We start from the raw sequence: 24717 nt of genomic DNA, 5'->3' as shown, positions 1-24717 counted from the left end.
GGAGAGACACCAGGAAGCTTTTTTACGCAGAGGTTAACCAACGACTGGAACAGGTTGTCATGAAGGTGGTTGATGCCAGGCCTCTGGATTCACTTAAAAAGCAGCTTAATGCTGTAATGGGGGAGGGGGTGGCAGGATGGATTTTCTGGAGGGATGAGATTGGATGAGCTTAATAGCCTTCTTTGTTCTCTCTTTCTCTCTCTCTCTCTCTTTCTCTCTCAACAGGTCCTGGCCTTCTCCAACAACAACAAATTACATTGTATAGCACCTTTCATGACAGAGGATGTCCCAAGGCACAGTCAAGGATTTGCATCCGAGCTGGGGGTCGGGATCAAGAGGGGTAAAGGGCAGGAAGGGTGGCGGTAGGAGGGTGACCAAAGGCGCAGCTGAAGAGGAAGTTCTTGAGGCGGGCCTCGATGGAGGCAAGGGAGGAGGTGAGGTGAAGGGACTGTGGGATGGAGTTCCAGAGGGTGGGAGCAGAGAGACTGAAGGCCCGGGCAGAACGGGGGACATGGAGCAGGCCAGTCAGCCGAGCGGAGGGAGCGGACAGGACGGTATAGAGTTAGCAGGGGTCACAGAGGTAGAGAGGAGCAATACCGTGGAAGGCTTTGAAAACAAAGCCATTCCCCAGACTATTCCAGGAAAACACTACACCCTAGAAACCAGCTGGCTCTTGGCAGGAGACAGAGGGAGTTAGGCCAGGCCAAAGGAAGCAATGGTTCTTTTAAACTGGCTGACTTTCAACTCCCCCCACCTCCAACCCCCAGCCATTGAGGAAGAAAAACATCAGACATCCTCTGATCCCCTGGCCGGGAATGGGACAATTTGGTAATTGCTGTTGATTGCAATTGGATTTCTATCTGGAACACAGGACAAGTCAGCCGGCCAGCAGCCCTCTGGAGCTCCTCAGCTTCTAATAACAACAATAACCCTTGTACTTGATATAGCTTCTTATCAAGTCTTCGAGACGTCTCTAAGTGCTTCACAGAATACACTGTAAAGTGAATTGACTGTATGTTTCATGGGCGAAACGGGGTAGCCAATTGCACACAGTAGTGTCCCACAACCTGTCGTGAAATGAGTGACCAAATTATTACTTTTTTTTAAAAAAGGGATTATTATCCTCGGAAAGTGATCTGCCAATCACTAACAACTGGGTTCCTACTTACTGCTAGGTAAACAGAAGAGTGTGGAGTAAGGAAACTTGCTTAAATTTTCACCCTGTCAGGGATTCTCTCGCTTGCGAGGTGAGCCCACTAACCACTGCACTACAGGACTCCACAATACAGAGTGAACATGGACCCGAGGTGTACAGAGGCCCCAGGAATTCCTCTCGGTCGGTCTGAAAACGAACACGACCGACTTGAATCACATCGTTGTGGAAAATTCTTAAAAATCAGCTTTAATTTTGAGCTGGTTGCTGCATTCCTTAAAAGGAACTGGAGAGAGAAAAAAACACAGCTTCCAAATTAAGATTGATTTTATGAATTTTCCAAAATACCGCATGATCTTATATTAGCTGAGCGGGCGATGCCTTCACCAGCAGGGGTTGGTGGAGGGGAGATTTGATGTATTTGTTTGATAAACATTAGCCTAATAGGAGGCTGCTTCTGCTGTTTCCACAGTAAGATCAAAACCCAATGACGTCAAACACACAGCCATCCAACTTAAACACAACCCAGCACCGAAATCACCACTCACTACCAGGTGCCACTTAAAAGGGCTACACAGCACTTGGTACCAATCCAGACAGACACTACACCACCATGTTGAAAAGACACAGAGTGTCCTTAGTGTGTAACTCAGGTGTAGACGGTAATTATTTTATCCTCAGCTGAGAAGAAACATCCGACACTTCAACCATAAGCCCACACAGTTCTCCCAGAATCTCGTTTCATATTTCTGGCTTTTCTTTCATTGGTTCTCAGTTAATTGTCTATTTCCTCTTAACCCATGTCAGGACTTGCATTCACACAGTCTAAGTTGACATTCCAAGGCAGTGCTGGGAGGGGTGAGAGGGGGCGTTGCATTGTTGGAGGTGCTGTCCTTCAGATGAGACGTTAAACCAAGGTCCCGCCTGCCTGTTCAGGTAAATGTTAAAGATCCCATGGCACTGTTCGAAAAAAGGAGTTTCTTCCGGTGTCCTGGCCAACAATCTCCGCCAAAAATAAAAATTCATCACTCACTCGCTGTTTGTGGGACATTACTGTGCACAACTGGCACTTCACCTCAAAATGGGCGAAGATGGAGGTTGATGGGAGCCTGGCTGTAGGAGGTCAGGCTGATCAGAGCCACACTGACCACTGTCCTGTCTGTCAGCGTGATCTCAGCCGGGGTAACAGTGAGCTGTGTTAGATCAGTGAGGGAGGAACATCAGCTTTCTGGTCTGTGATTATTATCCAGTATGTGATGATAACCAACATGTGATGATAATCACCGACTAGAAAGTTGACGCTTCTAGTCACTGGGGAAACACAGTGAAGCCCCAGCAGTAACAGCCTCCACCCCTCTGCCAGAAAGTTGGACGTGTGTGTGTGTGTGTGTGTGTATATGTGATGGGGTGAGGGGGGTGGGGAACAGGACACATGGAGGGGGTGAAGAGGACATAGTTGTGATGTAATGCTTACAATTTGGACTCGGAGCCCAGCAAATACCAGCAGAGGGGTAAAAGGGACATGTCTCAGTGAGAGGCAGCCCAGGGGAAGGAGAGGAAAGAGTTAATGATAATAATCTTTATATTTGGTGCAGCACCTTTCATGGTAGGAGCTCCTCCCGAAGTGCTTCACAGGATGTACTGTGCTGTGTATTTTGCGGGCGAACGAGGCAGCCGATTTCACACAGCAATGTCCCGCAAACAGTAATGGAGTGAGTGACATTTTTATCTGGGGAGCTGTTGGCCAGGACACCGGGAGAAAGAATCTCCCTTCTCTTTTGGAATAGTGCCACGGGATCTTTCGACGTCCACCTGAACAGGCAGACGGGACCTTGGGTTAACGTCTCATCTGAAGGAGCTGTTTGGATTCTCTATGACCCAGAATCAACATGCGCTTTCATCAATGATCAGAATGCACACAGCACCCAGCCAGCTTATCAGGTTCTGAATCCACAGCTATAAAAGGTAAAGTATGCTGAGTATGTCTCACTCTGTGACCTCCGACAAACTGGCTGGTCAGATTAGACTCCAAACGCAAGGTAAAGTTACGATAGAAAGTACCTCATGGTAAAAGAATGTTCTTAAGGCTGGACTTCAGCGACCAGATCCCAAACTGAGGGTCAGCAGCATCCCAGGCTGTACTGAGGTGACGCTTCCCCCGACCCCCTGACCACAAACTCCGACAGGACTGAGCAGCTTGATCACATGTTACATCAGCCTCTCAACTCAGCCAGTGCCAGGCACAGACAGCTTCAGTCACTGCTGCTGAGAGCAATAACACCAGTAAATAACCCTTCACATCCATACTTACTTCATCTCCAGGTCAGTTACAGCATGGGTTAGATACAGAGTAAAGCTCCCTCTACACTGTTCATCCAGCACTCCCAGGTCAGCTACAGCATGGGTTAGATTGAGACGGTTCTATCACCCTTATATGTACATCAACGATATAGTTCGCTCTCCCTTGCAGTGTACTGCGTTCAATCCTCACTCACTCATCCCTATAATTAGGTGTAAGTTGACTAATGAGTTCTTCCACAATGACAGGTACTACCAATTGCTATTTAAATTAAAGCAAATTGGGAAGCTTCAGTTTATTTTACACTTCTGTGACTCAGACTGAACCTATTTGTGTATTTCCTGCTTAGATTTACACAGAAACAACAACAAGGTTACATTTTGTAAAGCGCCTTTCACGTCGCTCGAGTTAAGTGTGGTTAAGTTAGCTCAACCGAATTTTATTGTAGCTTCAACGAAATCCACAAATCCAGCCACTTGTAATGATGTTAATGTAAAGTGCATGAAGAACCAACCTTTGACTACTCTTCATCAATAGTCAGAGCACGTAGCTTTGTTGTCATCAGGTAGAAAAATAGAGACCATGAGCATTATGGGCATTGATTTGGGTACCCAATTGTATTGCACCAATTACTTGCTAAATTCTTGCAATTAATGCTAGTCAGACTTGATGGCACCATAAGTATAAAAAAGGCTGGATTTGTGGATTTTGTTGAAGCTACAATAAAATTCGATTGAGCTAACTTAACCAAGCTTAACTTGAAAGACGTGAAAGATGCTTTACAAATGTAAATTTGTTGCTATTGTTGTTGTTTCTGTATAAATCAAAGCAATCACAAACAGGTTCAGCCTAGGTCATAAGTATAAATGTATTTAAAGAGCCACTCAATATATTTAAACAACACACAGGCATAGAAAACAAAAGGTTTGACTGTGACAAGATACAGAGTAAAGCTCCCTCTACACTGCCCATCCAGCACTCCCAGGTCAGCTACAGCAAGGGTTAGATACTAACCTGGCAGAGACATCATGCTGACGCCTGCAGTGTCAGAGAGGCCATCTGGTAACCTGACTTGGTCGTGAAGACATGGTTCAGGTCCGCATTGTCCTTCAACACTTTGGGGCCCAGAAGAGTTTGGGGGATTGGGGTTAGTCTGTGGTGACATAACCCTTATTCCCAAGGTGGAATGTTTCAGTCTAGTTCCGTTAAGGTCAGGTCTAACCTCTTTCACCAATATAAAAAAGTTACAGAGCAAAGCTCCCTCTACGTTTCCCTGTCGTTTCCTCACCAGCGCACAGCGAGCCATCAGAAGCCTCACTAGAAGTAGGAGCTCAATTGTGAGGTGGAAGCACACGTATCAAAACTTCAGGTGTGGATGGCAGGTTACAGATCACATGGAGTGGGCTGTGTCACATAGGGCTACTACATACATAACTGAGATGTTTAAATGGCAGGTAGATAATATTACTACTACTTACATTTGATATAGAGCCTTATCACATCAAAAAGTCTCAGTGCTTCACAGAATTGTGGAGTGAATGTGTATTTCCCAACAACTAATTTGTTCACAGCAATGTTCCACAGACAGCCATGAATTGAATAACTAATTATTTTTATCTGGGGGTTGTTGGCCAGGACACTAGGAGAAACTCGCTTCTCTTTTCGAACAGCGTCATGGGCTATTTAATGTCCACCTGATCAGGCAAACGGTGACCTCATCCGAAAGAAGGCACCTCCAGAAATGCAACACCCCCCAGCCCTGAACTGGAGTGTTAGCTTACTGTAAGGTCAACGTCCTGATGAACCCACAACCTTCAAACTCAGAAGCAAGAGACTGTTACCACCAAACCAGGCTAATGCTTGCTAAGTAAGGTTTTAAGGGATTTGGAGAAAAGGCAGGAAAATGGGATTAATGCGGAGAAGGAAATTAGAGTGGGGGGAGGGAACAGAAGAGGGAAAAATATAATACGTACCTTTGAAAGCTGAGATGGAATGCAGACGATACGATGATCTGGATTATTCAATAAAGTCTCTCAAAAAATCTGGCAGCTGTCTCACATTACGTGCACAAAACAACATCTGGGCTCTGGCCACTGAGCTCACAGCCATCAGTCACACAGTGCTTCACAGCTGGACACAACATCAGCCCCACTTAAAGGATCAAACTGAGGATCATAATAGTAATATGCATTTGATATGGCACCTTATCAACTCATTGAGACGTCTCAAAGCGCTTCACAGCATATACTGTAAAGGTGGATTGACTGTGTATTTTGGGGGCCAACTAGTTTGAGTGCAGCAATGCCAAGAAACGAGCGACCAATTTTATTTGGGGCATTGTTGGCCAGGACCCCGGGAGAGAGAAACTCCATTCTCTTTTTGAATAGTGCCATGGGATCTTTAACGTCCACCTGAACAGGCAGATGGGACCTCGGTTTAACATCTCACCTGAAGGACGGCACGTTCGACAATGAAACCCCCCCCAGCGCTGCATTGCAGCGTCAACTTAGAATACGTGATTCCAAGTCCCGAGCTTGATTGGAGCTTGAAACCACAACCTTTTGAGACAGAGGTGAGAGTGCTACCAGCTCGCCAAGCTGACACATGGAGATGGGAGGAGGTTAATGGGAAGAGGATCCACAAGTCAATCCTCCCCGGAGCCTTACCGTAATTCCCACTATCCCAGCGGGGTCAGCCGGGCTCGCTCCAGTTACAGCCTGTCCTTTTGGTTCATATTTTTATTAAAAAAATGCTAAAACTGGCAGTCAGAGAACACATTGCTGCTGATACAAGATTGGGGGAGAGAGGAACAAACGATACCATCTCACTATACGGGTTACTGTGTGTCAGAACCACTTGCAGAACCTTACCCTGGGGCTCAGTGAGGAGAGAGGAGGACCACTGAGCACAACATCACGATAGATCCCAGGGTCTCTCTCTCTCTCACACACACATCTCCACTGTGAGAGTGGGAGCCTGAGATGAGTGCATCTTAATTGGGGATTAGGTATAGCACGGCTAGAATTGGCATTTTTAAATGGGTGGGGGAAAACCAACTTAAACACGGTTACTTAAAAATTATAAGAACAACAACTTTATACAGCGCCTCTCATGCACGGTAGCGTCCCAAAGAGCTTGATATAAGCGAGATGACCCAGAATAACGAGATATAATAAAATAATAATCCTTGCATTTGATATAATAATGCCTTATCACATTGTTGAGATGTCTCAAACCACTTCACAATAGTGTAAAGTGGAGTGACTGTGTATTTTGTGGGTGAAACTCAGCAGCCAGTTGACGTACAGCAATGTTCCACAAACAGCCATGACGTGAGTGACCAATGTTATTTGGGGATTGTTGGCCAGGATACCGGGAGAGAGAAACTCCCTTCTTTTTTTGCAATAGCGCCGTGGGATCTTTAACATCCAGCTGTGGGGTTCCTTTCCAATTCTGATTACCATCTGGCAAACCCAGGTGTAAAGTCTCCATGTTCAACCCCCTCCCCCACTCTCTCTCTCCCCCACTTCCGCCCCCCACCGATCGAATCGTGTGCCGAAACCTACTGGAACGCCAACATCATTCCCAGGCCAGACCCGCTCCCCCACCCGCTCACCTTTTGGTGAGACTGAAGAGAACTGAACAGAGGGAAGGAATGGGGATAAGGGGGGGCTGTCTGACTGGGGGCTACCTAACGAGAGGTGGTGGGCCGGCCCCTGGCGACCGTTCTCCCCTTGCACTGCTGTTGTTCATTAGAAAATTTACAAACAGAAAACACTTTCACACATTAATCCGCATTCCACTGGCCCTGCAGATTACCGCTGGAAACAATGTGTGTTTTCTAATCTAATCCACATATTGTAACCAAAGAAAATTGCAGAGCACACAATAATAGAAGGGAAGCTGTCCCTCTGCACTTCCATCCAGCACTCCCAGGTCAGCTAGCGCACGGGTTAGATATAGAGCAAATCTCCCTCTACACTGTGCATCAGCACGTCAGGTGGCTCTAAACACTAGCTGTCGAGTGGCTGCCCTGACTGACAATTTAGCTCCGATTATATTGGAATGCCAGTCATCACTCTCCTCATAGTCAAAGCCTGATTGAAGATGTTATCTACCAGGCAATAAGGGGATGGGTGGGGGGAGCATGCAAGAAGAGAGGTACGGAGAGACAAAGAGCCCGTATACGCACCGCCCTGGAGCCAGGCAACAGTGCCGCACATACTGGTCTTCCTTCCCCACTGAGCTTCCAGTCAGAGCTCCTGCAGAGCGGTCCAAACTCACTTCCTATTAAATAATATGCCTTAACACGCGTCCTATTAATACAAACTGCATCAGCTGCCCTGCACCCCCGCCTCTCTCTCTCTCTCTCCCACCAACAAAGCCTTGTTTGTAGCCTAGAGGCATTGTGTAGGGCAGGAACGGTTGGCAGGACTGAGCAACACATAATACAAAAATGGCACATTCCACGTCTCACCCAGGGGTACCCCAGTCTGGCCAATCCCATGCCCTGACTAGCAATTTCACTCCCTCCCACTCCATCTCTTGATTCCATCTCCTCCCTCGGCCTTGCCTCCTGCCAACAATCCCATCCCCTGGTTACAATGGGCTCCAGCTATGTTATATGTCTAGGATTTCACCCCTACCTCATCCTCACTGTTTCGGAGGCCCTCATTCATCACCTCTGGCTCAGCTTTCTCCAATCCTCTCCTCGCAGCTCCACACCCTGACTACCTATCTGTTCGGCAAGCACTGGCCTTGCTCCACATTCCCGCGTCCTGCCCGCTGCACCATCTGCGGTTGGGCTTTCAGCCTTTCTGCCTACACCATTCCAGAGTCCCTTCGCCTCGCCCCTTCCTTACTTCCTTCAAGTCCAGTCTCAAGACATTCCTCTTTGACTGTGCATTCGGTCATCCTCCCACCACTACCTCCTTGTCTCCACCCCTCTTGATCCCAACCCACAGCTCAGATGCAAATCCCTCATTATCCAGTTCCTTGGGACATCCTCTCAATGTGAATGGCACTATAGAAATGTTGTCCAGCTGAACCCAGTCGCACACCTCCTACAAGGCAAATGTAACCAGTGACAGTAGATCAGACCTCTGCCCAGACCCTGCAAGGTGAAATTGGGAGGCAATCACAAGGGCTGCTGACTGCAGTTCCTGAAACTGACAAGTGGTTGGGATGGGATGTGGCGGTGGGAGGGCTGAGATGGGGGGATGGAGGGGGGAGTGCTGGGAGAAGCTAATCCAAGGACGAGCTCCTTCCTTCCCCCCCCACCCGGCGTGGTTGTGCTGTAAACAAATTCTCTGCCAATGTCTTTACAGAGAAGGACACTCACCAGTAAACACAGAACAAACAGAAATGTGATCGAGGTCACAGCGTCTATTTGTGAGCGTTGGCAAACATTAAAGGAGCAGCCTCACCATCATTGCCTTGCTCTACTGTATCAATAGCGATGCCTTCAGCACCCCAACAGTGACCTCCTGAGGGTACGAGTTTAGAGCTCTCTCTCTCTCTGACTGACTGGGCCAAGGCAGCTGATAGTCCCTGAAGAACGTTAAGGCTTTCCTCTTCGACCGAGCTTACAGTTACTTCCCCCCACTTCGGAGTCAGGCTCCACCACTGTTAAGTGCTCCAAGATCCTGGCCCGCGTGAAGGGTGCTGCAGAAATGCAAGTTGTTGTAATCATACTGCTGCTCAGGTTCTGCTCTGAGACAGTGACACCGCCCCTTTAAGGGGAACATTACTAACTTGAGCGCCGAACGGTTGAGATTTGAAACAGAGTTGGCAAACAGCGCAGAGCAGTTAGTTAGCTGATCTCAGCCGAGCTTACAAGAGGGGGGTGGGTTACAGAGGGGCAAACTCCAGCCCAAATAAAAATATTAATCTTTGCATTTGATAATAGCATCTTTGAAACGTCTCAAAGTGCTTCACAGAACATCCTGCAAAGTGAATAGTTTGTATATTTTGCTCACTTTATTTTTCTTGGGGGGGTGGGGGGGGGCAACAACAACAACAACAAGATCTTGCACTTACACAACGCCTTTCACGGGAGGACGTCCCAAGGCGCTCGACTGTCATCGGTTTGCACAGAGCCAAATTCCAGCCCTCCGCTGGAATGTGTGAGCGGACAGACAGCAGGTGAGGGCAGGACTGGTCTTGACAGTGTGACGGTGTGTCTCCCCTGCCCTCTCCCCCCCCCATACACACACCACCAACCCTTTCACGTCCAATACCAAAGCCATATTTACCGTCAATCCTTGAATAACAACAGCAAGTCGATCAGCGAGCACATTGTCACATACAGACATACAGACGGACAGGGAGCTCACAGTAGCTCGGCTTAGGAGACGCTCTTCAAAGACACAGTGATTTTCTGTGGGCACGTAAACATCTGGCTGGCTGACCAAGGCAGGAGAAAAAAAACACTTGAGAGCTTATCTGTGGGGGGGGGGGGGGGGAGAGGGGGGGGGGTTTGAAGTGGGGGAGAGAAAGAGTCCAAAAGTCCTCAGGGAAGAGAGGGAAGGAACTTGGCAAAAAAAAAGCAGGCTGGAAAGCTGAGGTAATGGAGTGATTCCTGAGCAGGGACTTTTACAGCATCAACAGCATGTCTTCCAGTTCAGTTACCAGGGCAAAGCTCCTTCTGATAGAGGGAAGGGGTATATTTCAGCTTGTCCAGCAGCAATGGCCCATTCCAGCCCAGCTCAGCCCAGCCCAGCACAGCATAAACCAGCTCAACACAGTCTAGCCCGGAGTCCAGCCCAGTGCTCAGCACAGCTCAGCTCAGGGCTCAGCACAGCCCAGCACAGGGCTCAGCACAGCCCAGCACAGGGCTCAGCACAGCCCAGCACAGCCCAGCACAGGGCTCAGCACAGCCCAGCACAGGGCTCAGCACAGCTCAGCCCAGCACAGGGCTCAGCACAGCCCAGCTCAGCCCAGCTCAGGGCTCAGCACAGCCCAGCACAGGGCTCAGCACAGCCCAGCACAGGGCTCAGCACAGCCCAGCACAGGGCTCAGCACAGCCCAGCTCAGGGCTCAGCACAGCTCAGCCCAGCACAGGGCTCAGCACAGCTCAGCCCAGCTCAGGGCTCAGCACAGCCCAGCACAGGGCTCAGCACAGCCCAGCACAGGGCTCAGCACAGCCCAGCACAGGGCTCAGCACAGCCCAGCACAGGGCTCAGCACAGCCCAGCTCAGGGCTCAGCACAGCCCAGCACAGGGCTCAGCACAGCCCAGCTCAGCCCAGCACAGGGCTCAGCACAGGGCTCAGCTCAGCCCAGCACAGGGCTCAGCACAGCCCAGCTCAGCCCAGCACAGGGCTCAGCTCAGCCCAGAGCTCAGCACAGCATAAACCAGCTCAACACAGTCCAGCCCGGAGTCCAGCCCAGGGCTCAGCCCAGGATAAGCCACATTCCCAGCACAGCGCAGCCTCCGGGAACTTAAACCGCAAGAGCGCAAGTGAGACGGACTGAGCCACTCACTCACTCACTCACTCACTCACCCACACTCGGGCTTTCCGGGGCTCCGCCAGCAATGCCGCTGTGTCTCTGCTCAGGTCTGTCTGTCTGTCTGTCTGCCGACTCCGGACCCCCCCCCCCACCCCCCGGGGCTCCCTGTGTCCCTGTCTGTGTCCCTGACTCCCAGACAGCACACGCGCACTGCGCAGTCTCCCGACAACTACTGCCCAACTTTCCCAAAAACTTTTTTTTTCCTCCTCCCACACACCACTCACTCACACAAAACTTTTTCTTCCCCTCTTTTCCCTCTTTCCTCACCGGCACCTCCTCCTCCTCCTCCTCCTTCTCCTCCTCCCACCACCACCACCACCGCCGCCGCAACTTGCACTCGGGAGCGCTTATCTCACCGGCGTACCGCAGCCCCCCAGCCCGACCCCCTCCCGACTGTCCCCTATTCCGTACGATTCTACCGAACCGTGGAATTACGCAGCGGAGGCCGTTCGGCTCAATGTTGATTGTCCCTTAACCAGCGTAACCCGCTGATAGCTCGACCCCCGTTTAACTTATCTCTACCGCTTAAGGCTTCATATCCCAACCAACGTATTTATGTATCTTAAGCGTTCCGAGACGCCACCCACGGAATATTATTATTATCATTATAATAAATCTGTTTATAGCTTTCGGGCAGTTTTTTTTTTGAGGACCAGGAATACCTCGTTCGCCCGCAAAATATCCTGTTACGCCACTTTACAATATATCCCGTGAAGCGCTTTGGGAATTTCCCAAAGAACGGATGAGACGTTAAACCGACATTAAACTGAATGTCGTATGTATTTAGAAGTGGAGGCAGGGTGAGAGCACGCAGTGTAAAGTGATATATCCTCCTCTTCGACTGTGCCTTTGGTCACCCTCCAACCCCCTACAGGCGTCCTGGAGCTCAGTGGTTAAAGCGCTCGCCTCACAAGCGAGAGACCTGGGTTCGATTCCCGGCAGAGCGAGACCTTGGGCAAGTTTCCTTACTCCGCACGCCTGATAATAATCACTCAAGAAAAAAACCCAATAATAATTTGATCAGTTCAATCCACTGTGGGACACTGCTGTGCGCAATTGGCTGCCGCGTTTCGCCTGAAAACATACAGTCAATTCACTTTACAGCATATTCTGTGAAGCGCTTTGAAACGTCCAGAAGACGTGAAAAGCGCTATATCAAATGCAAGGATTATTATTATTATTATTACCCTCCCTCCCGATCCCAAGCCCCAGCTCGGGTCCAAATCTCTGACTATCCAGGACCTTGGAACATCCTCCTGACATGGAAATGTAATGTGTTGTTGTTGTAAAGTGGCTGGAAATGACCAAGCTGTGATGTCTCCCGAGTTATACAATCTCTTCGCAATCACTGCTCAGAAAACACTGTGTGCGATTGGCGCCACCTAGTGACTGCGGTGCCAAACCCAGGAAAAGTTCACCCCCGCGTTAGAAAATCCCATGGCTCCCCCCGCTATCCTGGACAACGCCCTGTATCAAATGCAAGGATTATTATTATTAGGTATTTTAAGCGAAAGGCTCAGACTTGGACCAGGTAATGGGAATGCAAAAGAACTCCAAAGCCCCACTGATGGGAAATTCACAGGCCAACTGCTGTGCTTCGAGGTGAAGTATTTTGCCAACACTCGCGTTCCTGTGTATGAAGAATTACTTGTGAAGTTACCTTTAAGAAGCAAAAGGCAATTAAAAAGGGCCAACGAAACCCATCACCGTGCTGAAGAGTATCCAAACCAGACTGAGAATTCCATACATCCCACTCATACATGGAAATCCCAGAGATAGATTGTTGGAATGGAATGCACTCTCTCTCCCTGGATGGACGCATCCCGCTTACCTAATTCCAGAAAGTATTAGGCGCAGTGTTGGCAAGAGCCAAGGCTTGGAGACCCCAAGATGTGCGTTGGTGGTACTGCTGGAGTCTAAGCAGCTAAAACCGCATAGCTTGCCATTGATATCGCTGTCTGGCGAACTTTCCCACTGCTTGTCCAGCTAGGTCAAGTTAGGTATGTTAAGAGCTTTGGCTTGCAGGGATAACAGGAGCTGAATGGGAGAATTCCCTGCCCCCAGTGACGGGTTTGCCTTTCCAAATCTTGCTGATAAGCCCATCCTGTGTTGTCATCAGCAGTGCCCTCTAGTATTGCCGACCGTCTGGGCTCAGGAACTGGACAACCGAGACCGCCAAGGGCACCAGGGTGTGGGTTTGTGGTTGGTGTAATGGGAGCAGAGAATAAAGGAGTTAATTGATGCACCAGTGCTATGGATTGAGAATCATCACAAGTTGGACGAGCGACTGAAGGTTGTTGGTGCCTGTGGGAATGACTGTGAACTGATAGTGTCTTTAGGAAAGGGGAGGAAAAGTGGCAAAAAAGTAGAAGAGAAATGGAATCAATCACACACACACACACACACACACGCATACCAAGGACATTTTCACATGAACAAAATCTGAGGTGTGGATTGTTGGGGTACAAATAAAATTTAATGTACAAATAAAAAAAAGCTGTAAGAGGAAATAAAAGATTAAACTTGCGCATGAATTAGGGGTTTGGAAATGTGGAAACTTGCAAAGAAATTACACAGAATGAATGACTTTACAACAAAATACAGCAGATACCTGAATATTCAGCTCAGCGGGAAAAAAATCACAACCAGATTCTGGGCATCATCACACTTGTACCGGAAGTGCATCTTACAAGAGCCAGTGGGGAACTCTAACCAGAAAGACATCTTAACACATCCAGCCACAGCGCAGTGCAGTCTGACCGACCAAGTTAAAAAGCTGTGGAAGTGCGACCAGAAAATAGATAAATTTCAAAGGAAAGTGTGAGCTGGAGCTGAGCAAAGTCCTAATGGGAAGCTCTGTGTCTCAGTGATGTCAGTGTGACCAGCCTAAGGTTAAAGGCCCCATCCATAGTGGAGGACAGGAGTAAAATCTGGCTGCTAATAACAAGGCCCCTTCCCAATATTTTTTTCACCTCCTCCCGAGATGGGAAAACTACATTTTTCTTCTCCTGGAGTATGGTTGCACAGGCAACCTCTGGAAACTCACCCCATTCTATACAGCATGCATTGAGCTTTGATACCGAGTATTGGCAACACATTGGCAATACATTCTGTCCAGCATTGGTCTCTGGGAAGCAAATAGAGGAGATGGATGATTTTCTCCTCTACCTGACCCCAGGAGGTGGGTGAATTTTGGCCTTAACTCCATTGTAGCCCTCAATTGCTGCCCTGTCTGAGATCAACTAACCCTAGCCCTGGATTCGAACCTGATCCCACTCTATGGGGATCAGCTACATTCACTGGATAAACCTGCTGAACTACCTGGAGGAAGGGAACATGCAGAAATCCATGGGATTTTCCTCCCAGGCTTTTCACGCTTGGCGTCTCCTCAAAATGGAAAAATGCCACAGAAACAGGAAATGCAATGTGTTCCAATATCTAAGAGATGTGGTTTGAGTGGGAATAGGAGAGGAGTGGCTGTCTGTAAGGATACAGAGAAAAACTAACATAGCGAGATTTAGCATCTAAAAGAGATGGTTGGATTCACTGGGAAGCAATTTCATGGGAGCTCAGAGCTGGGTGGGAAATGGGCACAAATCATAGATACTGGAGCAACAAGAGGAAGGTCATTTCTACCACTGTTTAGTCTCCGACCTATCATCAAATTCCTCGTCTCTATTCTGGAGGATTTTGGAAAGGGAGGAGGTGAGGTGGGGAGGGGGGAATGGCAACTTCCCAAAGTTGGCTACTCAGTACCTGGGGGGTGGGGGGTGGGTGGGGAGTAAGAACATCTCATCAAGGTTTAGCTCTTGTGCTGGCTATTTATTGCAAGTTTCATGCAGTGGAGTCTAATTCATGGGATTTGTAAATAGATTCACAAGTATCCTGCAGATACCTGGAGGTGAGCCAGACTGACCCACCAGAACAGTGCTCGGAAGCAACCTGACTTCCACGATCTTGGCTAGAGGGAGCTCACGGCAGGCCTCAAACTCACCAAGGTAACCCACAGCATTCCACCTTTGCAAATCTGCCTCCCCACCCCCCACCCTCACAATGTGGGGTGTGTTCCAAAGCTGCCCTCAACTGCTCCAGGCAGAGATCACTTTGTCAAGAGTTGGGCTCAGGATATGAACAATAGTCAAATTCCAATTGAAAATGAACTGAGTGATCCTGGCACACTCCAGCCTGGATTATCATGCATACAGTCTACATTCATCTATGCAGTGGAACAGTATGGTTCACGGGTGCAATAAACTCGAGAGCAGACTTGAGGCCTCTTGTCCATGGGTCCCAGCCAGATAAGCTGGGTTGGGTTGGGGGTGGGGGGAGAGGAAAGGGGAGCAGAGGAGACAAAAGCTTGTTAATTCTACTGTTGTTCCCCCTCCCATTTACCCAGGTGCCATGCAGACAGTCGGAGCTGAAGATGTGAACTGGGGCAAGTGGCTTATTCTAGGCGGGTACGAGAAAGCTAGTGTCCATTTCAAAACAACACGCAAATGGGTTTTGCCAACACATCGGTGGCATTTATCTGTACCAAATCCTCACACTCAAAAAAAATATTAAACTAGACTTTCATTTCCTTCCCCCCACAATCCCTCCATCCCCCCTCCCCGCTCCCCCCCCACCCAAACCCCCAGTCCAATGGTGCTAGTCAATGAGAATTCCTGGTCACCAGGAATCAGACTGGCTTTGCGTCCATGGCCATCAGCTTCTTTGTGTCATCCGCGGTGGAACCCGTGGAGCTGGCGGCACTCGGCTGCTGCCTTCGCAGATTCCTCTTCTTCCTCATCTTCATCAGGTAATAGCCAAGGACAGCCAGGACCACCAGGATGCAGATCGCCAGCACTATCAAAATGGCAACGCCAGCTAGAGACCGCATGGAGCGAGAGCAAGAGGGAGAGTTAGAGAGAAAACTTCACAACAGTTCCTATACAGTAAAACTCACATAAGTCGTATCAGTCAGGATCACAACATTTAATACGACTTATGCAAAGCCAAGGCAAACTGCGTAAGTCATATGAAATCCAATTTAACCGGTAAGCTACAAGGCGCATGCATAATTTAATGCAGCTGGTAAGTGCACATGCGGTGATGGGTCAAGACTACGTTTCCCATGATTCAATGCTTTTTGACCCATCGACACACATGCAGTTACTGGCAAGTGTTGGGATCGCATTTGAATCGCAGGAAATTAAATTCTTCTGCGCACGATATCAATGGTAAGCTCTGTGTTTTGGTTGGTTAGACTCCAACATTACCCCTCAATGCACACCCTGAGGTCCCCAAGCCTCCAGGCTCCAGGGAGAGAGTGCACAATCCATTCCAACAATCTATCTCTGGGATTTCCATGGGTTGGTGGATGTATGGAATTTTCAGTTTGAGTTTGGATACTCTTAAGCACGGTGTTGGGTTTTCACACGTGTCAAGACACACCCAAAAAATTAAACTGGTGGCTGTTTATTCACACACCAAACAATTCTAAAGTGATGTCAGCTCCAACATAGGTTGCCAGTCTAATTCCTGGTGACCATGATCAGGAAGCCAGACATTGGTTGCGTGGAAGGCTGCCTGACATTTTGAAATAAGCCCGCCAGCATTTCGCATGCATTTTGGATCGTTTGGTATGTATATTTTGGGGCTCAAACCTCAATTACTTACAAGCAAGCCCATGTCACATTGACAGGTTACATCAGCCCTTGGGCCTGAGGAACAGGAAATAGGTACGTGGGAGCTTCGAGGAATGTTAACTCACTCGATCTCATCTGACAAATAGAAGTATCTTCCTTCACTCCCTGTCCCACCTGACAGCTCGAAGCCAAAATCCCACTCATTCTAGGAACATAGGAACAGGGGGAGACCATTCAGCTCCTCGAGCCTGTTCTCATATTCTATTAGATCATGGCTGATCTTACCTCAACTCCATTTACCCACCTTTGCTCCATATCCCTTAATACCCTGACTTTACAAAAATCTATCCACCTCAGTCTTGAAAATTTCACCTCTAAATCGCCTAGCTCCAATTTTAAGATGTTGCCCCCTTATTCTGGATTCCCCCACCAACCAGAGGAAATAGTTTCTCTGGATCTACCCTATTGAATCCCTTTATCATTTGAAATATTCTACGTTAATAACATGAATAGTTCAATAACATGAAGTAGAATGCAAGCATTTCACCCACAAAATACAGTCAATCCATTTTACAATATATTCTGTGAAGCGCGTTGAGACGTCTCAACGACGTGCTAAGGCGCTGTATCAAATATAAAGATTATTATCATACAACTTCAAATCAGAACAGAAAAATAGGGATGTGCAGTCAGGTAGTGCACATTGGGGTGGGGGGGGGTGGGGGGAGTGAGGATAAATGGAGTTAGCGTACATGGCGGTGGAAACCTTTAACCTCTGGGAACAGTCTCAAGTCATGGGATAAAAGCAGTTCTGCTATAACTTGGTTTGTTTCACACCAAAACCTGCTACTTTTAATGAGTTGAGGAACAGCTCAAAAATAAACTGACCACAGAATGAGTGGTGCCAGAAATGGGATGTTACACTGATATGGCGATGGCTGTACTTCTGCCTTTATACACAGTCGATCACGCCATCCTCCTCCACTGCCTTTCCTCCGTCATCCACCTCAGTGGGACCGCACTCGCCTGGTTCGAGTCCTACCTCACGAATCGCCAGCAGTACATGTACACAAACGGCTTTTCCTCCCGCTCTCACCCGATTACCTGCGGGGTAACCCAAGGATCCATCCTTAGCCCCCTCCTCTTCCTAATCTATATGCTCCCTCTGGGGGATGTCATCCGCAGATATGGGGTACACTTCCACATGTATGCGGACGACACCCAACTCTATTTTTCTACCTCACTTTGCGACCCCCAGTCCCCTGATGTTGTCAGACTGCCTGCCAGCCAGACATCAGGGGCTGGATGAGCGCAAATTTCCTTCAGCTAAATGTTGGCAAGATGGGAGTCATACTCTTTGGCTCTCGTCAACATCTAAAATCTCACAGTTCTCACTTCCTCCACCTACCCGAACCCCCTAAAACTCTGTGAACCTGTACACAACCCCCAATTATCTTCCTCCGCCACATCCAGTCCCTCACCGGCACTGCCTTCTTCCACCTCCGACGCATCGCCTGTCTCAGTCAATACCTCACTTCAAAAGCCACTGAAACCCTGGTCCATGCTTTTGTCATCTCTCGGCTGGACTATTCAAATGTCCTCCTCGGCAGTCTCCCCTCCATTATCATTCATAAAATCCAGGTCATCCAAAACTCTGTCGCCTGCATTCTTACCCGCACCAAACTCCGCTCCCCGATTACCCCAGTCCTTGCCTGACTGCACTGGCTGCCTTTCCCAGAGAGCATCGACTTCAAGATCCTCACCCTTGTCTTCAAATTCCTCCACTACTCTGCACCCCCTACCTCTCTGACCTCCTCTCTCTCACAACAGCGTCTGTTGCCTTCGCTCCACCGGGTCTGGCCTCCTCCTTGTCCCCTGAATCCTCCGCTCCACCATTGGCGGCCGTGCCTTCAGCCACTATGCCACGAGGCTCTGGAACTCCCTTCCTCACTCCCTTCACCTCACTCCCTCTCTTCCTATTTTCAGGTCTTGGCTGAAGACCTTTCCTTTCGACAGCGCCTTTGGTCACCTTCTTTCGCCCACAAATATACAGTCAATTCACTTTACAGTCTGTTCTGTGAAGCGCTTTGAGATATCGAGAAGATGTGAAAAGCGCTATATCAAATTCAAGGATTATTATTATATTATTCTTCGCCCCCCCCCCCCCCCCCCGGCTCAACCCCGGGATCTGTTACTGTGAAGCACTCTGAGACGCCGTCCAGCGTGGAGGGCGCTATATAAATCCAAGTTGTTGTTGTTGTATAGAGACTGAGTCCCATAGCGTAGTGGTTAGCGCCTTGCAAGTGAGAGGACCCGGGTTTGATTCCCAGGCATGGAAAAAACTTAGGCAAGTTTCCTTACTCCACACACCTAGCACTAAGTAGGAACCTGGTCGTTAGTTGATTGATGGATTGCTTTCCACAATCCATGTGGAATGGGACTGATAATCCCTCCCCCAACTTTTAAAAGTTTGGTCACTCAATCCACTTACATTTTTTAAGGTATTCGGCTAACGCCAAAAGGCATAACTAGTGTTTGTGGGACACTGCTATGTGCAACTGGCTGCTGTGTTTCACTCACAATCAATCCACTTTACAATATATTCTGCGAAGTGCTTTGAGATGTCTCAACAATGCGATAAGGCATCTTACCAAATGCAAGGATTATTAACATTATTAATGCTGCACCTGTCTTTGTAGTGCTCAACCTTAAACACAGGAAACTGCTCATTCAACTCACTTTGACGAGCATTAAAATTCATCAAATGGTTAAATTACCCATGCAACAAAAACATCCTTGATATTAGTAGCCCAGTTGGAAGACGAGACACTCACCATTGGATTCCTTTTGCCCCTGCCTTTCAAATAGTCCTCGTGAAAACACGTCTTTCTCTAGGAGATAAAACATTAACGCTGCGTGAGTCACACTTACCGCAATCCCGAATGATGCACCCTGTGGTTGATGCTGCTCTTGTTGCCTCTAGGTCAGAAGTTTGTGGTTTCGGGTCCCACGTGAGGACCTGACTGCAAACTCACTGCTCATCGACCTCCCCAACTCCTCCCTCCATAGGCTGCAGATCATCCAGAGCTCTGCAGCCCGTGTCTTCTCCCGCACCAGGCTCCGTGAGGCTATCATCCCCTCCTTTGCCCGACTCCACTGGCTTCACATTACACTCACTTTCAAAGCCCTCTATAGCCTTGCTCCCCTCCCGTACCTTGGTGACCTCCAACCCCCTACCAACCTGTCAGCTCCTTCCGCTCAGCGGGCTCTGGCCTGATTCAAGTCCCCCACCTCACCAGCCCCATCATTGGTATGTGGGCGTTCAGCCACTCTGCCCCCACCCTCTGGAACTCCATCCCACAGTCCCTCTGCCTCGCCCCCTCCCTTGCTTCCTTCAAGACCCGTCTCAAGACCCTCCTCTTTGACCATGATTTCATACTGTCCCAATTGTTATGGGAGCTCAAACTCATTAACGGAGGACACAAGAACAGGATTAGGCCATTCAGCCCCTCGAGCCTGTTCTGCTACTCTATAAGATCATAGCTGATCTATACCTCAATTCCAATGTCCCGCCTTTGCCCTATATCCCTTGAATAGAGCAAGCCCTGGAACAGCTGACATGTTGAGTGCTCAACCAATGAAATGTAGATTCCTACCCGTCACTCCTCTGCACATCAGCATGCAATCGTGTTCATCCTGAAAATTGTTGCCGTTGGGATTGCAGCCTCCATACGTGAAGCGTTCACACTTCCTCTGGTAGGGGTTGTAGTAAAAACGGATGAAGTGGGCGCGGCAGGAGCCAGTCATGGGGGGCTCCACACAGCGAACTGCAAATCAGAGCGAGATTGCAAGGTTACATCTTCAAAACAGGACCTACAGTCTCAAAACTCCTCATGACCTCAAGCCCTAAAATATTGTCACTCCACCACTAATCGCCGAATACCAGTCCTTGCCAGCCTCCACCTGCTCCCTGTCACAGAGCGGGTCAATTTCAAGATCCAAACACTCATCTTCAAATCTCTTCAGGCCTGGAACCTTTGTATCTGTCCGACCTGCTTACTCCCCAATTCACTACCCGTCGCCTCTGCTTGAATGGCTCCTGCCTCCTTGTCCCTCGTGCTCCCCGTTCCATCATCGGCGGCCGCACTTTCAGCCACTATGCCCCGAAACTCAGGAACACTTTCCCTCTGTCTCTCCGCCTTGCCCCCTCCATCTCCACCTTCAAGTCCCACGTGAAGATCTTCCTCTTTGACAGTGCTTACATTTACCTTCCCACCCCCAGGTTCCACCTAACAAGCACTCTGAGATGCTACCCTGCGATAGGGCTGCTATATAAATGCAAGTTTTTGTTGTTATTCATTTGGATTAACAACTTTAAGAGAAGTGCGAAAACCATCTTCTGAACGGAGCCAGAATTTTGCATGATCTTACATTTTTTAAGGTCTTAGGTTAATGACGAAAGGCATAACTCATGTGATTCTCACAGAAAACAAACAAGAATTGGTTGTGTAACGATTTGCGCTAGAATACTTGAAAGGCAAACCTTTCTCTTTGGAGACGTCAATTTTTAGCAGGTCTCCGAATCGATCTACAACTGAAAAGTAAAAGTAGACAAGAGTAACAGGGGATATAACAATAATGATCTTCGCATTTGATATAGCGCATTTCATGTCTTCTAGACGTCTCAAAGCACTTCACAGAATATACTGTAAAGTGAATTGACTGTATATTTTGTGAGCGAAACGGAGCAGCCAATTGCGCTTGTAGAGGAAAGGCGGGTAAATGGAGTTGAGGAACAGATCAGCCATGATCTAATAGAATATTGGAACAGGCTTAAGGGGCTGAAGGGCCTATTCCTGTTCCTATGATTGACCCAATTAGCTGCTCTTCAGTAAACTCCAGTTAAAATATGTACACCCCGATTTAGGAGAAACTAATCCAAGGTGGGTGGGCGGGAAAGTCCGGGGTCGAGCAGAGTAATGTGTAAGATAAGCAGAGGTTCTGTACTCACGTTGCTGGCAGGAGGTCTCGTCAGAATGATCATTGCAATGATCTACTTTATCACACTCCAGACTGGCATCGATGCAACAGCCATCAGAACACTTGAACTGCTGGCTTGAGCAGGCACCCGTGCAATCTGCCAGGAGAGTCACAGACAGACATCAAGCTCAGCATTACCTTTTATTTTAAATTCAGAGTTCAAAAGCTAAAGTTCAAAATCCTCATCCTCGTCTTCAAAGCCCTCCACGGCCTTGCTCCTCCCTACCTCTGTGACCTGCCAACTTCATATCAACCTGTCCTCTCCTCGTTCTGCACTCTGGTCAGCCACCCCACAATTGGGAGTCAAGCTTTCAGCCTCTGCCCCCACTCTTTGGAACCCCAACCTACAGTCCCTTCACCTCATTCCCCCCCCTTGCCTCCTTCAAGGCACATCTCAAGACCCTCGATCCCACCAGCCAGCTTGGGTCCAAATCCTTGACTATCCAGCGCCTTGGGACGTCCTGCTGACCCAAAAAGCATTAGACAAATGTAATTTGTTGTTGTTGTTTACTGTTACACACAAATCACATGCCTATTGCTCCTCCAATTTACCCTCCTTTCCTGAAGCCGTTTGAATGTTCCCCCGGCCAACACAGTTCCACAGTTGCTCTGGGGGCCTGTCCCAATAATAATAATAATCCTTGCATTTGATGTAGCGCCTTATCACATCATTGAGACGTGTCAAAGTGCATCACAGAATATACTGTAAACTGAATTGGCTGTGTAGTTGATGGGCAAAATTCGGCAGACAATTGCGCACTGCAGTGTCCCACAAAGTGTCGTGGATTGAGAAAACGGTTTATAACAGTTGAAGGGTCAAGAGAGTCAAAAGTGTGATGGAGAGGAAGGATGATGCTGTAGCCATGAGTATCAGAGGTGGGACCCTGAGGTGTTACTTACGTGGAAGTCCCGCCCTGCCAGTAGGCTTCTTCTCAACTGGGAAAGAAACAGAAGTTAGTCGAGTTTCTCTTTAACCTGAGACTCTTTCTCCTCCCCTCCCCTTCCCCCCACAAGGCCTGATAAGGCAACACCTCTGTGATGCCAGTTCCCATCATGCTAAACCACTCATTGTTTGCCATCATGTTAAACCTCTCATCAGTCTCATCATATTGCAGTAACCCTCCCGGCTTATCGGACTATCCAGAATGTGTACCTAGCTGGATCAGGCCCAAAAGCCAACATTTTTAAAACATTTCCGGTGGGCTCACATACGTGTAGCCTGCCGACGGCCACTCTCTTATCATGTCCCCCTGCCTCACTATGCTTGCTGGCCTTCAGTAGTCAGGGATATGTCTGGCCTTCAGCCTTTCTGCCCCCGCCCTCATGAACTCCATCCCGGAATCCCTTCACCTCGCCCCCTCCCTTGCTTCCTTGAAGACTCGTCTCAAGACCTTCCTCTTCGACTGTGCCTTTGGTCATCCTGATACCTCCACCCCAGTCCCCACCACTCAACAACAACAACAACAGGATTCCATTTATAAAGCGCCTTTCACGTCAGGAGGACGTCCCAAGGCGCTGCACAGTTGGGTCATGACCCGAGCAGGGGGGAAATGGTCAGGGTGAGGGGAGGGAAGGGAGGGAGCGAGGAGGAGGGAAATGGTCAGGGTGAGGGGAGGGAAGGGAGGGAGCGAGGAGGGGGAAGAGAATCGAGAGGGGAGCTGAAGGCTCGGTCAAAGAGAAAACCACCACTCCACCACCACCCTTGCCCTCGACCTCTCTTGATACCAATCCCGTGCTTGGATGCAAACCCATCACTGTGCAGCGTCTTGGGATGTCTTCAGATGTGAAAGATTGTATAAATTTGTTGTTGTACTGATATTGTAATTACACTTAGCCAGAAATTCTAGCTCGCCGGGCTGGATCTCTCCTCCCATTGGTCTGGCTAGCTGGGGTTTTAGTGTATAACAACTCTTGCATTTGATATAGCTCCTTATCAGGTTATCAAGACGTCTCAAGGGGCTTCACAGAACATATGGTGCGAAATGCCCACAAAATATAACAGTTTATCACATTAAACCAGCACTGACCTCCGACTCCATTGCAGGCCTGCCAGCACTCTTTCTCAGTCACATAGTTGTTTTGGTTGCCTTTGCAGCCGCCGTAGGTGAATTTCTCACAGACCCCACGTTTCCCATTGTAAGCCCAGCGCGGGAAGGCTCCTCGACACAGACCCACTTTCACATCCGCCATGCAGTGCTCTGTCACAGGGTGGACGTCCAGAGTTAATCGAGGAATCAAAGCACGATACTACACAACTCACCGACCTCACAACGCTTAAGATAGCAACCAGCAAGAAATGCCTGCAAGGGCTTTACAGAGTTAAAAAGTAATTCAACAAATGAAGTCAATGTTATTCAGGCAAACACGGAAACAACATTCTACATACAATAATTTGATGGTTAGCTAGGATTTGGATTGGGGAGGGAGTGTAAGCTAAGGTAACTACAAGAAAAAAAACATGTTTCGTAGAAATTGTGGCGCAGTGGACAGAACCTAAATGAACAAACTCAACCCAAAATAAACTCCAACGTAACGTAGAGTGTTATAAATAATATTAAATAAATAAATCATCCTTGCATTTGATATAGAGCCTGATCACATCTTCAAGACGTCTCAAAGCGCTTCACGGAGTACACTGTAAAGTGAATCGACTGTATATTTTGTGGGCAATACTCGTAGTTCCTCCTTTACACTTTGGCGGCTCTGTGGAAAACGCTGATCCCAAAGGCCAACCCAGGCAGGACCAAATGAACACTTGCTGTTGGGAATATCACAATGTGATGCCATGTCACTTCCTCTGGGCTCAGTCTCACACTCACCTAGTGACTGCGCAGGCGAGAGGACGGTGATGCTTATGTTGGCTGATGTATTCTGGCCGATGCTGTCCGTGACTGTCAGCTGGAAGACGTACAGCCCAACTTTCAGGTTTGTCACCTCGATCTCGTCTGGATTTTTCGTGCCCTGAAGAGCAAATAGACAGCATGGTGAGTCCAGTCCACCTGAGTTTTAAGCGCATCAGAGCCTGGCGCAGTGCGAGCACTCTCGTCTCGGGAGTCAGAAGGTTGTGAGTTGAAGCCCAACCCCCCGT

At 48.6% G+C, this 24717-nt stretch overlaps 2 protein-coding genes across 4 annotated transcripts in view; both read right to left on the bottom strand.

Annotated features, from left to right (window-relative positions):
• LOC103178452 (pleckstrin homology domain-containing family G member 3) overlaps window positions 1-11027 on the bottom strand; it is a 74793-nt gene extending 63766 nt beyond the window's left edge. Inside the window, exon 1 of one of the 2 annotated variants that reach the window (XM_007893202.2) lies at window positions 10956-11027. The gene's annotated coding sequence lies outside the window, so the exon portion shown is untranslated. Of the gene's footprint in view, window positions 1-9706; window positions 9866-10955 lie in introns of those variants that run through there. The other variant, XM_042337916.1, reaches the window with a different exon arrangement.
• A 4548-nt stretch (window positions 11028-15575) lies between these two features.
• The window catches only part of LOC103178451 (kunitz-type protease inhibitor 1), a 30777-nt gene continuing 21635 nt past the window's right edge, over window positions 15576-24717 (bottom strand). The window contains exons 3-10 of one of the 2 annotated variants that reach the window (XM_042338170.1): window positions 24449-24590; window positions 23657-23827; window positions 22530-22565; window positions 21601-21726; window positions 21133-21183; window positions 20246-20416; window positions 19424-19480; window positions 15576-15828 (exon numbers count right to left, since the gene is read on the bottom strand). In XM_042338170.1, coding sequence (XP_042194104.1) covers window positions 15641-15828; window positions 19424-19480; window positions 20246-20416; window positions 21133-21183; window positions 21601-21726; window positions 22530-22565; window positions 23657-23827; window positions 24449-24590 — 942 coding nt within the window. In that variant the 3' untranslated portion in view covers window positions 15576-15640. The remainder of the gene's footprint in view (window positions 15829-19423; window positions 19481-20245; window positions 20417-21132; window positions 21184-21600; window positions 21727-22529; window positions 22566-23656; window positions 23828-24448; window positions 24591-24717) is intronic. The other variant, XM_042338171.1, reaches the window with a different exon arrangement.

The sequence above is a fragment of the Callorhinchus milii genome, unplaced genomic scaffold (assembly GCF_018977255.1).
Source record: "Callorhinchus milii isolate IMCB2004 unplaced genomic scaffold, IMCB_Cmil_1.0 Scaffold9, whole genome shotgun sequence".
In the NCBI taxonomy this organism is placed as follows: Eukaryota; Metazoa; Chordata; class Chondrichthyes; order Chimaeriformes; family Callorhinchidae; genus Callorhinchus; species Callorhinchus milii.
The sequence above is the reverse complement of the archived record's forward strand: the minus strand, read 5'-3'. Positions and strand labels throughout refer to the sequence as shown.